General features: G+C 42.8%; 1 protein-coding gene across 1 annotated transcript in view; it reads right to left on the bottom strand.

The window, feature by feature from the left end:
• The window catches only part of BEST3 (bestrophin 3), a 41,823-nt gene extending 29,769 nt beyond the window's left edge, over positions 1 to 12,054 (bottom strand). Inside the window, exons 1-4 of the mRNA XM_045288881.1 lie at positions 11,815 to 12,054; positions 9,893 to 10,066; positions 4,781 to 4,875; positions 4,126 to 4,359 (exon numbers count right to left, since the gene is read on the bottom strand). Of these exons, the coding sequence (XP_045144816.1) occupies positions 4,126 to 4,359; positions 4,781 to 4,875; positions 9,893 to 10,044 (481 nt within the window). The 5' untranslated portion in view covers positions 10,045 to 10,066; positions 11,815 to 12,054. The remainder of the gene's footprint in view (positions 1 to 4,125; positions 4,360 to 4,780; positions 4,876 to 9,892; positions 10,067 to 11,814) is intronic.
• Positions 12,055 to 18,800: the final 6,746 nt, after the last annotated feature.

The following is an 18,800-nucleotide window of genomic DNA, read 5'->3' as shown; positions in this document are numbered from 1 at the left end:
AATGATTTTAAAAATAAGCAAAAATGAAACAAATACAAATACACAGACACACAGCAAGAAGGGCTGGGACTTGCAGGCCCAGGCATGCCCAGATCCAGTGCAGGGTCAGCTCCATGCTTCTGAAGGCCAGCCAGCTCCAGTGCTGTCGCCCTTCCCACCAGGACCGAGTCTACATTGGCAAGGCCCCTCCCTGAGCAAGACAGGGAAGAGAGAGGAGGGAAGTTCCACGACTAAAGCCCACTGTTTCTTGGAGGGTGCTCCGTCTCCACAAGCTTATTAAGTCTACAGATTCTTTGACTTCACCCTTCGCTTATTGAATCTGAGTCTGTGCGTGGGACACTGAAGTGGTCATCTTTAACAGTATTGAGTTGGAACCATATCAACTGGGAACTCGTCTACTGACGTCAAAGGTGGCAGACGGAGCGGGCCCAGCGACTCAGAGGCAGGCAGTCCTGGGCTCTGCTTCCATAGAGATGACAGTCAAGAAAAGCCCACGGAGCAGTTCTGCTCTGTTACACGTGCACGCGTCATGAGTGGGAATGGATTTACTGTCAGTGAGTTTGGTTTGGGTTGGTTCAGTTAATGGGTTTTAGGACTTTGAGAATTTGGACTTTTTCCTTCCAGGGGAGACAACTGACAAGTGCCCTCAGCATTTCCCCACCCCTTTGGGACCCTGCACATTGCTGACAGCGCTTTCTGCCCTCCGGTGAAGCAGGTGCCTGGCTCTAGGCTCAAGAGATCTGCCAAATATTTTCCGGCATCCCGGAACTTCCTGTTCTTCCTGGCAACTTTGGCATAGGCGTGGGGCAGTCAGGAAGCGGGGGAGGCATATGCCCAGTTGGGACAACTTGGCAATTGACCCCACGTGCAGACAGACTGTGCTGGAGAAGGGACCAGGAAGCTCTGGCTGCCAGCGCTGCACAGCTACAGAGAAGGTGTACACCCTGGCAGCTGGCCCTGGGACCTGCCCTCTGAAATGTGTCTCCCACCATAGAGGGTAGTGGGCTTGTAACCTTTCCCTGGCTGCCCCACGGCCATTCTAACTTTCTCTTTCTGGGGACACAGGCTGCTCTCACGAAATCCTTCTTCTGACTTTCGAAAATGAAAGAGGCGCCAGGGACTGCTGGACCAAGAGGATCACTGCTGGCCCCACAAGAGCTCCCCCTTCCCCAGCTTCTCCACACAGGGCAGTCACAGTCAAATCAACACTTGCTATGTCCACCAAAAAGACCAGTCAGACTCACTGCCATCGAGCGGATTCCGACTCACAGGGACCCTAAAGGGCAGCGAAGCACTGGCTCTGTAGGTTGCTAAGACTGTAACTCTTCAGGGGAGTAGACAGCCTCGTCTTTCTCTCACTGGTAATGTCTAAACAGTTCAAAATCAACTTCCTCTAGATGGTGCCCTGAGACTACTGCTCCGGTATAACTGTGGAGCCTGCAGCATGGATAGAACCTTGAACCCATTTGTCTTCTTAGGTGGTGCAGCTTCCTCTTAGTACTGAATTACTTGGCAGTGGTTAAAGCCTTTGACCCCAAGGGTAAAAAAATGGTTTGGCTGCTCCTCAGGAGAAAAGTGAGGCTCTCTACTCCTGTAAAGATTTACAGCCTCGAAAAGTCTAGGGAGCAGTTCTACCCTGTCCCATAGAGCACTGAGTCTGAGTTTGCTTGATGGTAGTTGCCTTGGTTTGGTTGTTCTGAAATAGGGCCTCAGAATCTGCATCTTACACAAACAACTCAATATGTGGAGCGTCTATAGGTCTATGGAGCATACCTGAGGCAGAAGTTTAAATACACCTCAAGGAGTGAATGACTGATTTTGAGATTTTCATAAAATGGTTGGGGGATTGGTGGTTGAGTTGGGAAAGAAAGTTTAAGGCCTTGGGAAGGGGAAAAACAACAATAGAATACAAGTACTGAAAGAGACACGTGTTACAAGGAGTAGGCCATCAAAGAAAAATACATCTAAACAAAACGAAATCCTGCCATTCCTCTCTGTGTGTCACGTGACACCTGAGCTCCACTCAGCCCTTTCTGAGCCCCTGCCTGATCAGAGAACCTGAAGGCCTCTGCTTCACCAGCCGTGCTGGCTTTCTCCTGCTGTGCTTTTAAAACAGGAGTGACGCTCAGAGAATGAGATCTGCTTTGAGAATTGAGCATGGCATCCGATTTCTGCCAGAACACACACTTTCTTCATTCCAAGGATGCATCAGGACTGGGGAAGTACTTCTTTATTCATCCAACGCGCATCCGTTTGGGATGGGTCAAACCTTTCTTATTTGAGTCTACATCTTTTGTCACACAACAGCACCCAGAGGAGGCAATTCTTATTGTATTTGATCCTGTAGACATTAAGGTAAAACACTTAACGTTATCAACTGGTATTTTCACTTTTGTTTTGTTTCTCAATTCAATCTTTCTAAAGCCAGATCCAAATTTTAAATGTGGAGGATGGTGTGGCAATGAATTAAAAATGAACAAACAATCCTATAGGTTTAATGCAATGTACCTGCGAGTTTGGGTCACTCATACACTCTGCTTGAATCCTTTTCTAACTTCCCTCACTCCATATTCTGTACCCCTAATCAATGACACCTCTCCTTCCTTATTTCTACAACCTCCTGGCCCCACGGATCCAAAAAACCCAGGATGTCATGTCAACACTGAGTCTTCTAAAGCGACCCAAGGACTATATTACACAATTGTACTCATATTTCCTTAGCGATAGCAAGACCTCGCCTAGCATGTGCCTTGTGTCGGGTGTTGCTCTAGAAACTTTGCAAAGAATGTCTCACTTAATCCTCACAGAAAGCCTTTAAGATAAGTGGTTTTCTCAACTGTGACCAGTCTACTTTAGGGTGGAGGAAATTGTGGCACAGAAAGACGAAGTAACTTGCACAAGGTCAAGTGGTGCGTAAGTGGTAGAGCAGGGACTCTAACCCTGACTCTGTGTGCTCTTAGCATGATGTTATGTTGCTTATCTAAGAAAGCAAAACAAAGCAAGCAAAATCAAAGTCAACCCAATTTCTCCAAAGACACACCAAAAATAAAGACAAAAAACGATTCTTCAAACAATGATTCCCTTTTCACGGACATTTCAGAAGAGGAGACTGAGTCTAGCACTCTTATTTGACTCTACCCCATGTAAAGACAATCACCTCATGGTTCTTCTATCCTTAATATCATCATTCATACATTCCAATAAGCTACCGGACCTGTTAATAGTAACCCAGCCACAACAACCAACATTTACTCAGCACCTGCCAGACAGGACTCATTGAGTCCTCCCCCTACTGAAGGCTGGTCTCCCAGCATCTGTGCCAAACATTGACACTGAAAAGAGCTACCTTTCAAACATCATTTGTTCCCAGCAGTGTGTCTAGGAGTCCACACAGAATGACTGCTTCCTCTTTGTGGATTCCGTCTCTTACAACTGCCGCTCAGGAAATGCCTGGATGAAAGAAATCATGGGGGTGGGGGGTGTCTTCCTAGAATTAGCCTATGTGGTGGGACAAGCATTCACTGGGCAGTTCTGTGCCGGAACTGGAATGTTGACTTTCCCACCTGTTAGCCGTGTGACCCAGGACAGGTCACACCTTTCTGAATAGATTTCCTAATTCTCTCTCTCTCTCTTTGAGGTCCAATCGGAATAATGTCTATGAGGATAAATAAGCTGTCAAGTGCTAGTAAAACATATGGTAATGTTAAAGATCGTTTTAAATAAGTAGAATAATAATAATTATATTGATAACCCTAAGGCAACTTGGCTATCTACTGTTTCCTCTTTCCTTGCCTGCCTCCAAGTGAACTTTATAAGGGGCAGGACTAGGTCTTATTCATTTGTGTCCCCTCAAACGGTTTCTGGGATATAAGTAGTCATTGTTGGGTGCCTCTGAGTCAATTTTCATCACGTAGTGACCCGACTTAACAGAGGGGAACGTGCTCATAAGGTTTCCTAGACTGGAACCTTGCCCATCACAGATGGCACCGTCTTTCTTCCACTCAGGGCGCCTCCTGGTACACAGGGAGGAATCCATTCGATGCATGCTTCTTGAAGGAATGAATACATGATTGGGCATTTCCAAGGACTCGCAAAGCTGGAGACAGGGGAGAGCTGTCCACAGACCTGCTTCAACGACGTGGTCCATCGTCGGGAAGCGCTTGTACACGGCGGTGCTCACGGAGCGGAAGATGAGCAGCGACGTGAGGTTGACGTAGCGCATCATCGTCCTCCGGAGCAGGCGCCCGTACTCGTCGCTGCCGTGCACGCTGCTGGAGATGAGGAACATCAGCCTGTCCGGCCAGGGCAGATTCACGAACTGGTTCCACCACCGGTTCACTACCAAAGTCACATAAAACCCTGGGGAACGACAAGAAATTATGAACCCATTTCTTTGGGCAGATGTGGCGACACTGATGCTTTTAGCGGAAGTTTAGCCGATTTGGGAGGGGCTGGGGTCTAACAGGATGTTATCCAGATGGAATGCTTTTGCCCTCCAGGGGGAGGAAAAGTGCCTGGTGAGGATTAGAACTCCTATGTTGGCTGCAAAAAGGGAGTTAGTGGAGGGAAGGCGTAATTGTCCAAGAGCACATGACCTCAAACTTGCTGGGTTAAGTTAGCGAAGCAGCCCTGAAGGCAAACCTTCGGGAGGACTGTGGGTCCTTTGCAAGCAGTGCCTTTGGGGCATGCCTCTCAGCTTGGCTACACGCCCATGCAGTCATCGGCGGCATCCTAACGGAGACAGCTGTGTGGCTGCAATCTGCGTGGGACCTGTACTTACCAAGCACAAAGGTTACTGGAATTTGTTCAGCATATCTGTCACAGTAAATTGATAATTTTTCAAAGTAACGTTTTTGGGCTCCTGTAAGTAACAATCTGGAGCAAAAATAAAATGCACACAGCCCTTTATGATATTATACTTCTGCACCTGCTTTGCAAGTGACATTCAGTGCAAACAACTAAGCACAAATAATCTTAATTTTGCTTTTTAAAAAATGAGCAATCACTTTTTTCTTGTTTTACCTGAACTGATGTGTCTCAAAAGCTTTCAAATTGCTTAATTTGAGCACTAATGCTCTTAGTACATAAATATTAATATTGGCTATTAGACAGTGGGGCTTATGAACCATTTTAATTAAAAATTTTTTTACAACTTTTGTGTGATCAATACATTGGGTTTGGAGAAGAATCTGAATTAGGGTTACTCTGAGCTATTCGTTGAATAATAACCTTGAATTGAATTTCCTGCTCTTTCTCCTGAATACGCCATTTAGTAGTACATTCTTGATTATACATGCTGTATTTCAGGGGCTACTTTAATTATTTGAAAGCCCGCAATTATTTTAAATATAAATATAAATCAGGCTTCACATTAGGAAAGGAAAAAATTATAACTACATTAAATTACTGTCTCAAAGTTTATATTATAGAATTGGTCCAACCTACCCAAACCCATTTTCTGGTCATATTAAATCTAAGTGCATTGAATGGGACAATTATTGTTATTTATATGGTAGGAAGGAGATTCAGAGTTCGTAGAAATGTCAGAAGTCAGGTTAATAATAATGATCAAAATAAGGAGAACTAAATTGACATAAATTAGTGAGTGTGGCCATTCCATGGGAACAGGCGTTTCTAGGAAAGGTCCATTATGACAAGTGGTGAAGGTTCAACTACCTAATAGAACTTAGTTAAAGGAGGTGGGGAAATAAAGGAGATAACAGTGAGCAACCAATAAGATTGCAGAGGAAGAACTGGGGCGGGGGTGGGGGTCGGCGGTGTTGGTAGTACTGACAAAGAAGGTGTGCGGGCGTGGTGGAAGACCTACCAGCCATATTGAACTCAAGAAAGGCTGACAAGAGGCAGCAACTGCTGGCCTATCAAGGTCTATCCAGGTCACGCTGATGACGAGTGCTAGCCAGACTGTTTCTGCGCTTCAAATCAAATGGTCAAAGAGGATTTAAATGTGGAGAACATGGACACAAGGATCAGACAAACCCAGGTTGCCATTTGCAGATTTGTACCTTCAGCATACTTTAAAATTACAGTCAGCCCCCGAAATCCAAGACTTATATAAAGCAGAAGCCTGTCAAAGAAGGAACACGTAAATATATGTTCCACTAAAACTAGGGATAGAAAAGTGGTGACATTTCACTCTGTCAAAAGAAAATTCACAAGACCCAGTCCCCTTGAATTCTGGCTGTCATAGTATTTAGAGCCTTTGTTTTCCTATTGTAATAAAACCTATGTCGCAGGGGTGTTGTAAGGCTTAAATAATACGTATAATGAAAGCAAGACCACTTAAGAGATGGCCGTGTCATTAAGTGACAATAAATGTTTGCTATTAACAAGTTTGCAGAGAAAATATTTAATAGGCAAAATATCTTTTTTTAATTGTAATTTTTAAATCATTTTTTGAGGGCCCATATAACTCTTATCACAATCCATACATACATCAATTGTTTAAAGCACATTTGTACATTCATTACACTAGGCAAAATATTTTAATACCTAGAAAGAACTACAGGCTACATGAAACAAATGTCATTGCTGAGATCAAATGGATCTTAGCTATTAAAGTAGAGAATACCAGAAATATTACCAGAAATATGTTTACCTGTGTTTTATTGATTATTCACGACTGTATAGCTCATAAGAGATTATAAGTATCATTAAGAAGATTGTGAATTCCAGAACACTTAACTGTGCTCATACAGAACCCGAACACAGACAACGGGGCAGTTGTTTCTGGTTTAATATGAAGAATAGTGGGCATCAAGGATGTATCCTTTCACCATACTTATCCAATCTAAATGCTAAGCAAATAATCGGAGAAGCTGAATTATATGAAGAAGAATTGGAGAGAGATTCAGTATCAATTTGTGATATGCTGATGATACAATTTTGCTGGCTGAAGGTAAAGAAGACTTAAGGCATGCACTCAGTGATAAAGATCAAAGACTGTAGTCTTCAGTATGGATTACAACCCAATGTAAAAACAAACAAAAATGCGCACAACTGGACCAATATCATGATCAATAGTGAAACAACTGAAGTTGTCAAGGACTTAATTTTTCTTAGATCTACAATCAATGTCAATGGAAGCCTTAGCCAAGAAATCAAACAATATATCGAATTGAGAAAATCTGGCAAAAGCATGGAGTGGAAACCCAATGCCCATCTGTAGACAATTGGACATCCCCTCACAGAGGGGTTATAGGGAAGAGATGAGCCAGTTAGGGTGCAGTATAGCACCCATGAAACACTCAACTTCCCTCTAGTTCTTTGGTGCTTCCTTCCCTCCATTTTCATGACCTCAATGCTAGCTTACAAATTGGATTAGACCAGAGCATGCACACTGCTACAGATAATAAATAGCCCACAACACAGGGAATCCAGGATAGATAACCCCCTCAGGGCTAACAATGAAAGTAGAGCTACCAGGAGGATTAGAGGGGTGGGGAGGGGGAATCGATCATGAGGATCAATTTAGAACCCCCTCCCAGGGGTCAAATAATGGGAAAGTGGGTGAGGGGTGACAGAGGATGATGTAAAATATAGAAAAAAGAATCTATAACTTACCAAGGGTTCAGAGGGAGGGTAGGGGGGAGGGAGGGGGAAGAAATGGGGAGCTGATATCAGGGGCTCAAGTGGAAAGAGAATGCTTTGCAAATGATGATGGCAGTATATGTGCAAATGTGCTTGACACACTGGATGAATGTGTGGATTGTGATAAGAGATGTAAGAGCCCCCAATAAAAGTATTTATTAAAAAAACAAGTATTAAAAAGGAAAGAGGTCACTTTGAGGACCATCTGACTCAGGCCATAGTATTTAAATCACTTCTGTATGCAAAAAACTGGGCAATGAATAAGAAGGCCTGCTGAAGAATTGGTGCTTTTAAATTATGATGTTGGTAAAGAATATTGAATATACCCTGGACGGCCAGAAGAACCAATAAATGACTTGGAAGAAGTACAGCTAGGATGCACCTTAGCAGTAAGCCTGGTGAGAAGTCACCTCGTGTATCTTGGACACGTTACCAGGAGGGATCAGTCTCTGGAGAAGCACATCATGCCTGGTAAAGTAGTGGGCCAGCAAAAATGAGGAAGATCCCCCATGGGCTGGGCTGCCACATGGCTACTACAGTGGGATCAAACACAGCAACTGTTCAGAGGATGACACAGGCCTGGGGCGAGGCTTCTGTGCACATAGGGTCACTACGAGTTGGAATTGACTCAATGGCACCTAACTTAACAACAACTAAGAGACATTTTTTGTCCAATTATTAAGTTCTGATTCTATCTGATGATTTTTTTTTTACCAAGTATAATTCTTTACTCATAATAGATTTAAACAAACCAAATCAAACCACTTAGGGACATTAGTAGACATGAGAATAAAGCGGTGTATTTTCCCACAGATGTATTTGACTTGCTTGACAACTTTAGCCTATATTTTCAGTTATACCATTGTTTAAGATATTTAGACTTGACCTTAAAAAAAAAGAAAAGATGATTTGACTTAACGATTATTGTAGTAGATGTTAGTGTCTTTAGAAAAGGTACTTGCATGTAATTTTATAGGGTCTCACTAGAAGCCGAGGCCTTACGGGGCATTGCTGGCTACAATGCAACTGTTTTAAGGGCTATGCTATTCTAAGTGGCAGTAGCAGCAATAAATTCACATTAGTAAAAATAAACGAATGAGACAGTTCTCCTGGAACGGCATTGTTGTCTGCCACCATATCATATTCTGAAGGCTTGCATAGGTGATGCAGAAATAAATTGTCAACATAGTATATTATTTAAAGTGTATTTGAAAAGTTATTAGAAGCTTTAAATAAGATTTTCCTTTTAATGATAGTTTGACCAAATGTATACTATTTATATTTGTTTGGAGCATTCAAGAGTAGCAAAAGGACTCTTCCTCTTGAAGGGCATTAGCCAGATAAATGACCAGTCTTCTCCAAACAAGGCCCTGCGGCTGCAAGGAAGAATGCAGATGACAGCACAGATACCGAAACGCGCTCTGCTGTGTGCAGAGCGAAAGGAACTGCGAGGGACTAGAAAAGGTGGAAATGCAGCCTCCAACCATTAGCCTCCCGATTCTAAAATTTGGCTTCTTTCGGGGAAGCTGCATGCAAACCATTTTCATAATAAAACTCATAAAGATAACATTTTATTAAGACTATAATTTTTAGTCAGAAAAGTATGTCTTATGCATGATGTTGCTCAAATGTATCTGACAGGCTTAGGGTGTAATGTTATAAAGAATAAGCATCTGCTTTTATGAGAAAATGTCCCCAAATTGGAGGATTAAAAAGAGAAGAAATTAGTCCTTAGGGTTTTTTTCTTCTTTTCTTTCAGTTGAGGTGTTTATTGGCCAAGTTGACAGGCATTATAAACTTTGGTCATTCTAGCAAAATGACCACACTATTTATGAACAGGTTAATTACGTAAGGAATTGCTACAAGCTGTCAAATCACAAATTCAAACTACGAACGACCTGTGGAAAGAGGCACAGATACTGTGTCTATGGCCTTTGCCATTCAAAATAATTGTGCATTCAAGATCTACGGCCAAATCTTCCATTTTACACTGACAGTAACACTCTTGAAGTGGGAGAACACCTACTTAAATACCTGGTAACTAATATGGACCTGGAATTAGAGCCACCAGAACATGACGGTTAGAACCTACTTCACATCCTAAAAAAATGGTTAGCTATGGATTAAGATACCCTGTCCTGAGGAGAAGATGACATCAGAGAGGTTCGTGCAAAGGAAGTGACGTTATGCAAAAGTCAGCAGCAACCCGCGGATACAGATTTTTGAGACTGTATTCTCACGTGATCTGTGATGGCCGTATAAGGAGACATGCAAAGCAAAGTACCTGTACACCAAACTTATCGCCGTGTAAAGAATAGCAAACACAATAAATTCCCTGTATAGGAGTTTGTAGATGCTGCCTCGCCACTTGAGGAGTAACCTGTGAAATCCAAAAAAGGTCGCATTTGCCACTTTACTGGAGTAAGTGACAGTCATCGTGGGTAGTTTTGTTTCTGTCCTAGAGGAGCAAGGAGACAAGACACAACTTTTTTTAAGTGTACACTAGAGCGTGAGTCTGTATAACAAAAGAAACTCAAGCCAATAACCAGCCACCCAGATTCCCTTCCTCAGGGAAGAGAACACGTTGTACAATTTGGAAACTGAAGTTAACTTCCAACTAAGCGCTAAATCTCTTAGCCGAAGAAGGGGGGAGAGGGGGCTCCTGAAGGAATAATGTGAACCGTCTTCAAACTCGCCTTAATGGCCAAATCTTAATTTTAGATTACATAGGCATCACTCAAAGCATTTTAGAATGCATGGATAAATTAGAGAAAAGATGTTGTGATGTCATGCAGCATTTATTTTCTTCATCTACTGCAAGAATTGGGGAACTTGATAATGCTGTTTTAATGAACACTTTCAAAAGCAGTTGCCCAGCTGATGGTTGGAGTCCATTTGCTCAAGTGTTGTATAGAGGTATTGGGACCAGGAAGCCCCTGGTCAAAGTGACCCCTTTCTCTTGTTTAAGCTGGCTGTGGTGCCTCTTCACGGAGCTCAGGGCTTGGTGAGCGCGCTGCACACGTCAAAGACAGCCCACAGTGGGTCATGGTCATCTTGAGAAAGGGGCACAGTCCTGCTGGAAAGCCTTACATCAACCACTCGGGGTCACTTTCTATTTGGAATGGAACGAAACAAGGTCCTTAGTTAAGAATTTTTTTACTCAGGTTGAGGTCCCTGTGCTATGGTTGGTTTTCATACAGGTTAGTAGTTCAAACCTACCCAGCGCTTCCAGAGAGGCGAGCCCTGGCAACCTGCTGTCATAAGAAAATAAATGAGCGCAAAGAAAACTGGCTGCAGTCATTCTGTTCAGTAACCTACAGGCCGCCAGGAGTCAGATGGCCGGCAGGGATGAATAGGGTTTGGTTTCCTACTTGGGTCAGTTCCAGGGATGGGGTGCGAGGAGAACAGGGCCCTGGAGGTGAATTTCCACTATGACCGAAATCCATCACTTTTTTACTAAGACATCAATCTTTAACGTTTTGAAATAAATGGCCTGGAGCAAATACATATTTGACAATTACCCTCTACCCTCCTCAACTACCCTCTACCACAGAACAAGCGCAGAGAAAATGAGATTTTTAGAGGGGGTGGGGGAGGGAGAAATCTTTGTTTTCTCCAAAAGGAGCCATAAAGAAAGTCTTTAGAGCTACTGAGGCTGAAATCACGGCTCTTTTAGGTAGAATTCCACTAGATACAACAAATAACCTCTCCAGCAGATTTGTCATATAAAGTAGCCTGCATCACACATTTCATCCTAAACAATAAAAATGCTCTGCGTAAAGTGGGGCAAACAATCCAACTACGCGGACCTTTCCCTACCGGGTGGGGCTCTGGAGCTGCACCCACAGTATTTCTCTGGAAGCCCTAGTGCTGTCCGTCTCCAACATGCCTAATTTTAATGAAGAGCCGGGGCCTCTTGGCGGCCATTCCGGACGGCTGGGAGGCCTGCCACAAAGCCAGGGCTCCTGCTCCGGCTTTACCTTGTCTCCCTGTCCAGGCGAAAACAGCCCAAAAGAGAAGAGACGCCTGATGAATTAGGCCCATTTTATCATTTGTTTCTCGTGGGAAGAGTCCTAAAACGAAACAAATGGTCGCAAAGGACCTTCCTTCCATCCAGTAGTTCCTCCTTCTACTTAAGTGCCGGCAGGACACGAAAACCCCAGAGGTCAGAATTAAAATGCAGAGGTATACGCTTTGTGCACTAACCTATTTATGTGGGTTGCACTCCCCGACGGGAAGGAAAATCTTCCAATCTCAGGCTCCCCGTGAAGAGGGGCCTGGGGTGGGTGCTGCGCTCAGTCGGGTTTCCTGTGGTCCTCAGCAGACCCGCGGCGGGTGGCAGGCGTGGGGTGAAAGGTTTTTCCACTGGCTGAGGAGGCCTGTTTGCGCCAGCTTGCCCACTGATGACAGTGATCGCTGGGAACAAACAGAAGCAACAGCTGCTGACGAGGCTTTTCCTAATCTATAATTATAACTCCACCTGCCACCCGAAGCACCCCTTTGAATGAGCAGTCGGCGAGATGCGGAGATGCAGGCCGCTCAAGTGCCTTATTTTCACTGTGATGCTGTTCGCAGATCCAGGAAGAGAGACGTCCATTAGCCCATAAAAGGTTCTGAAGAGGCTCCACCAGCCCCGCCCCACAAAAGGGGTGGGGGGGCCGGTGGATTAGGACGGTGTTTTTTTTCACTTAATACAATAAATAAATCTTGGGAAGGCATAAACAAGGACAGATGAAAATATAGGATTTTTTTGTTTGTTTGAGAGATATTGAGAATGCACTTTCCAGAACAGCAAGACACATGAGTGTGCATTTGCACGTGTCTATTCTAAGGAGCCCGGGTAGCGCCGTGGGTTGCCTGGTGGGCTTTTGACAGCAAGGTTGGTGGTTCAAACCCAGCAGAGAAGATCTTATACAGGGACTCTGTGAGTCAGAACCAACTCCACGGCAGTGTGTGTGTGTGTGTGTGTGTGTGTAGCATAGTAACATAATTGATTCATCACATTTGTTATCCTTCCACGGTCAGCTAGTAAAAAAATAAATAGCTCAAAATGTTTCCACATAGTCCTAAGAGAATCACATCTTTTCTTCTTAAAACGAAGCTCAGTGGAATTCTTTTTAAAAAATGGAACAAGTAATCTCAGGACCAATTCCTAGGACCTTTCCAACCTTCCTGTGTAACTTGTGCAAACATTGCTATTGAACTTTAATGACTATAAAAATGTGTGCTTTCTGGAGAAAGAAATAACTAACAAATGCTTATTCTGAATTTGAGAACATTTGCATTTTAGTTTTTCTAAAGTATAAGTTTTGAGTGCACTTGCCTGTTTTGTCTTGTTTTGAAAGGAAGCCATAAGTTCCTTAGAGCAAAGATAGAAATGTGGGTGTCTGTGTTCCTGCTTCCACACCTGCTCATCATTCCAACAGTCCCTGAGCCCAGTGCATCTTCAGGATCTATTTGTGTTTATCACCCGACCTTGAGGCTCATACAGCTGTTTGTGCGTTTGTGGACCTGTAAGCGTTTTAAAGGTCTGTATGAACAGTGCTGCCCAATTTGTCTTTGGGTTGCCATCAAAAATGAAGGTCAGGCAGAGCTGATGTTCGCACAGGTTTGTAAGTTAGATCAATGGTGTCTAATCTGAACAAGTCAAAACCCCAATTCTTACGAAGCAGCAATACTGGAACCACTTTTTCAAAAGTTCACCCTTTGGGTTCTGATGAAAACATGCTCTGGCTCTGTAACTTGGCCCAATTCCCAGCAGTCATGACTGCATGCTGGGGGAGTGGTCTCCTCGATGGGGCACTGAGCAAACAGCCGGGTGCTCTCAGTCTTAAACAGGGGAATGAAGTCCAATTCCTCCGCGGGCTGTTTTGAGGCGTGACCAATTAATGCGTGCAGATAACACTCTAATCGAGTATGGGTCACTGTTGATTCATTGCATGACCAGACTCCGGTTGTGGACTCCTGAGCCCGGGGGCTGTTTCAAACAGGAACTCAAAGACGCCACTCAGAAGACAAGCCATGGCAGCTTATTTCCAACTAGTCAGCAAGTGCAAAGCTGACTAGTATCCTATTTAAAAATACCATTTCTTTCTAGAGTCTAAAGTCACACATGCTTATTCTGGAATGATGATCAAAACAACAGGTAAGGAAATCATGCCACCCAAGAAGGGTATCGGGCATTTAACATAAAGTTCATCTTTCTAGGCGTTTGTAGCAAAGATTCCCACTCCTAAAATGACTAGAAAGTCATGTTTTAGAAGCTGAGAAAATTTCAGGCTCCAGGAAATCACTTTTAAAATATCCAAACTAGAACCCACGGCTAGTGTGCAGTATGGCACTGATGAACCACATAATTATACACTAGTTCTTTAATAATTCCTCCTCTTACTATTGAGGCTGTTATTTGTTTTAGCTCATCAATCATGTTAGATTTGCGTGTGTTCATTTGTATATTTAAGATGGTTGGGTACAAGATAGTCAAGATGGATTACCCTGCAGAATCAGTAACAGGAGTAATGGTTCCCTGATGGTATTGGAAGAGAGGAGTTGGGGGATGGGGGGATATGCAAGCTGACAGCATTGATGACTCCACTCTATGGGACTGAACAACAGAATTGTATGTGAATGGATATATTGGATTGTGTAAGATATATCAGTAAAACTATTATAAATTTTTAATAAAAGAAGATAGGTGAACTAAAGCCCAATAAATACAGCAACTGGAATCATTGCTAATTGGATCTTAACAATAAATTGATTCCGTTGCTATGAGTATTTGCAATGATATGGGTCTTGAACTCTTTTATTAATGTTTCTTAAAAAGTTACTATAGAAGTAGAAAGCAAATGTTTTGAAAATGATGATGGCAACAAATGTACAAATGTGCTTGACACAATGGATGTATGTATGGATTGTGATGAGAGTTGTACAAGCCCCCAATAAAATGATTTAATAATTTTTTAAAAAGTTACCATAGGATAAAGTAAAATAAAACAAGCAAACAAAAATAGAACCCAATGCTATCAGGGGGATTCTGACTCTGAGTGACCCAGAGACAGAACTGCTCTGTCAGGCTTGGGAGGCTGTAAGCCTTTACAGAATCAAAGTAATCCATCTTCCTCCCACAGAGTGGCTGGTGGCGTTGTGTTGAAACTGCTGAGCTTTGTTTAGCCCTGCCAGTGCTTAACCCATGGCATAACCAAGCCTTGTTTTCCTCACAGCAAGCATTGGGTTTGTGGTTCTGACCACTCTGGCTTTCAACAGCGCTGTTTTTGGTCAGCCTCTAGTGACAGGACAACTCATAAACAAGAGCAAGTGATCATTTCCAAGAAGAATACATTGTGATAGATGTAAAGATAAATCTCCAATTGCTCTTTGAGGAAACAGAAAACAACCATTTTCTTTCTTTCTTTTTTAATCATTTTATTGGGGGCTCACACAGCTCTTATTTATAATGATCCATACATCCATTGTGTCAAGCACATTTGTACATTTGTTGCCATCATCATTTTCAAAACATTTTCTTTCTACTTAAGCCCTTGGTATAAACTCCTCATTCCCCCCACTCTCCCACCCTCCCACCCTCATGAACCCTTGATAAATTATAAATTATTATTATTTTCATATCTTACACTGTCTGCTGTCTCCCTTCACCCATGTTTCTATTGTTCGTCACCTGGGTGGGTGGGGTTATATGTCGATCATTGCGATCAGTTACCCCTTTCTCCCCCTGCTCCCTCCACCTTCCCCCTACCCTCATGGTACTCCCATTATTGTTCCTGAGGGGTTTATCTGTCCTGGATTCCATGTGTTGGGAGCTCTTATCTGTACCAGTGTACATACTCTGGTCTAGCCTGATTTGTAAGGTAGAACTAGGGTCATGATAGTGGGGAGGAGAAAGCATTAAAGAACTAGAGGAATCTTGTATATTTCATCAGTGCTATACTGCATACTGGCTGGCTCATCCTTTCCTTGTGATCCTTCTGAGAAGGGATGTTCAATTGTCTACAGATGGGCTTTGGGTCTCCACTCTACTCCACCACATTTGAATCTATATGATTATTTGTTTTGGGTCTTCTGATGTCTGATACCTGATCCTGTAGACACTACATGATCATGCAGGCTGGTGTGCTTCTTCCCTGTGGGCTTTGTTGCTTCTCAGCCAGATGGCTGCTTGTATCTTCAAGCCTTTAAGACCCCAGATGTTATATCTTTTAGTAGCTAGCACCATCGGCTTTCTTCATCACATTTGCTTATGCACACATTCTGTCTTCAGCGAGCTTGTCAGGTGGGTGAGCATCACCGAATGCAGAGTTATTAGAACAAAATGTTCTTGTACTGGGGGAGTGCTTGAGTAGAGGTCCATTGTCCATCTGCTACCTTAATACTTACATATACATAGATCTATGTCCCTATCATTATATATAAATCTATTTACATATGTACATGCCTGTATTTAGACCTCTATAAGTGTCCTTTGCCTCCTAGTTCTTTCCTCTATGTACTTTTATTTTCCTCTTGTCCCACTATCATGTTTGACCTTAATTCAGCTTTCAGTAATTCCTGTTGGCTACATTGCACTTGATCAAACCTCACCAGGGATTCTCCACCTTCCTCGCCATCAATTTTACATCACTTGTTGTTTCTTTGTCCCTGGATTTGTTGTCTCCCCCTCTCCCATGTTACCCTGGAACTGCTGGTTCCATTGTTTTCTCCTCGTGATTGTTTATCCTGCCTATCTTATATAGATAGAAGCAGAGGGGGAAAAAAAGCCTATAAATAGTTTCAGGTCTGTCTGTTGACCCTTATGAATGTTTTCCGATCGAGTCTGATGAGGTGCCATGCCCTGCCCTCCAAGTCTATTTTTGGGGTTCCTTGGGAAGTTCATTGCTTTGCTCCCCTTACTGCTGCTGTTGCACTCCCTTTCTGTTTCATCCCTGCGTGGGGTGGGGGAGGGGGGCAGGGGTGTCAGATCCAACACAATTCCCGCATTGTTTCTCCAGTGCTGTCCCCTGTAGTGCTATGGGCCAGTGAGGGGATGCCATGTCTCATGGTGGGGCCAGCTCTACAGTCCTCTGTGCACTGGCTGCTCCGAGCAGGAATATTGTCCTCAGGGCTTGGTGGGCCTGGATGTGGTTCTCTCTCTCTCTCTCTCCTTCCATATTAGTTGTCTTCCATGTGTTCTGAGCAGACCAGCCCCTTCCCCCATGCTGTATTTTCAGTGCTGTCCTCTTCAGTGTGTTCTTCTCGGGAGTGGGGTCCCCGTAACTGGTATTGGGGCCAGCCCCGCAGACCTCTTCATGTCAGTACAGAAAACAACCATTTTCATAGCCGCTACCTCAAAAAGCCCTACAGTCATTTAAAACTGATTTATGTGCTCCACTGATGAGCTAAATCTCATCAAGTTAGAGTGCTTGATTGAACATAGTCACGTATAGACAAAACTCTGCTTTCCAGTACTAGCTGAACACCAGAAATGATTGTGTTTTTGAGGATTTTATTTGGAGTTTTAGAGTGTGGGACATTATGGAATGAGCCACAAGCTATCATTCAAAGTTTGTGAACAAGAGAAGAGCTGTGGGGGAGAAAGAGGAGAGAATCAGCATGAAGGTCCTGTGGTCCTGGTCTAAACTAAGGTGGTTACAGGTGGCCTAGAGCAGAGAGATGCTGAATCAGAGTAGAGGAGGCAGAAAGAGACCATTGGAAGAAGGAGGGAGAGGAGGAGGCAGGAGAAGGCTGGTGTGACTCGTCATTTTCTTGTGAGCCAGTTTACTCATGAAGCATAAACCTTTCATAATATGATTTTCAAGCTTGTCCAGAGGATCGAGTTCTTTCTGGGCCACTGTGATACTTTGGTGAGTTGTATTGGATTGTGTGAATAGGAACATTTTACCAGTGGAAACGAATGCGAAGGAAATCACATGGGCCCATAAAAAAAAATAAATAAAGTTCTTGAACTAAGTATGATTAGCTTATCCTCACTTTTTGGTTAACATTTGTTTCAGGCACTTTTTTTTCCCTTATGCACTGATTTTTTTGTGGGGGGAAAGTCAGCGCCAAAATATTCATAGAGTAAAACTTTCAAATCAGAACATTCCTTTTTAATTTTGCTATCGCAGAATACCTTGGTTGGAGAACTATTCACAGTGACCTGTCTTACAGGGGATATTTTAGCAACCCTGTTGAACTGTAAGCTTCTTGAGACCAAGGGTCGTGCCCTGTTCTTTCCTATTTCCCCTGTTTACTGGCTCTCACCATGAATGCCGTCATAAGCAGCTGATTGCGGTAACTGATGTCTTGATCCAGATGTGGGTTTTTGGATACAGTACACTTTGGAGATACAGAGTGCTAGCAAAAATCATATCAAAGCCAGTGGAAACTTTTCAATGAATAATTTCTTTTTTATTTCAGAGCAGAAGGAGTGAATCCCTAGGACTAGAAGGACTACTGAGATTTATTACAGCTGACGCTCTAAACTCATGAGACTGGATATTTGAGGAGCCATTGTTACTTTCCTTACACAGAGTAATGCCAACTCAACAAAACAGAAATGCATTAGTTCAAGTTCTGAAGGGCATCTCTTTCTAATGGGAGGTACAGAAACTTTGTTCTATTTTAGAGATGAAAGCTTAGAGTCTAGAGATTTATTACTTTGGTGCAGAAAATGTTTCCTGTACTATATAATCAATGACATTTCTAAAATGGATGGTACCTTTTAGCTCAAATAAATTCCAGATCATAAAGGGGGAAAATGCAACATAAAAATTTTTAAAAATTGGATTAATTTAACATGAAAAGGCTATCAAATTCCAGTATATTGTTTATTCCAAACAGCTGTAAAATTCTGTTACTTCACTATCATAAAGGTTGATGGTGACCATTCTGAAAAGAAAATTCTTCTGTGGGTAAAGGGACAATATAAGTAAGTGGAAAGTTCTCTGCATAAACACTTTGAGAACTGTAAAAACAAAACAAAACAGTCTTTAAAAAACAAAACCAAAAAGCATTTTATGTTGAATTAGATGGAGCTTTAAAGAGCAGAGCATTAGTGGGTTTTTTTTTAGTTTTTAATTTAATAATCTTATGAATGTTCTTTTTTTTATCATTTTATTAGGGGCTCATACAACTGTTATCACAATCCATACATACATCAATTGTGTAAAGCACATTTGTACATTCATTGCCCTCAT

The sequence above is a fragment of the Echinops telfairi genome, unplaced genomic scaffold, assembly GCF_000313985.2.
Source record: "Echinops telfairi isolate 266 unplaced genomic scaffold, ASM31398v2 ScPeMD7_2;HRSCAF=8, whole genome shotgun sequence".
NCBI lineage: Eukaryota > Metazoa > Chordata > Mammalia > Afrosoricida > Tenrecidae > Echinops > Echinops telfairi.
This window is presented reverse-complemented; position numbering and strand designations above follow the sequence as displayed.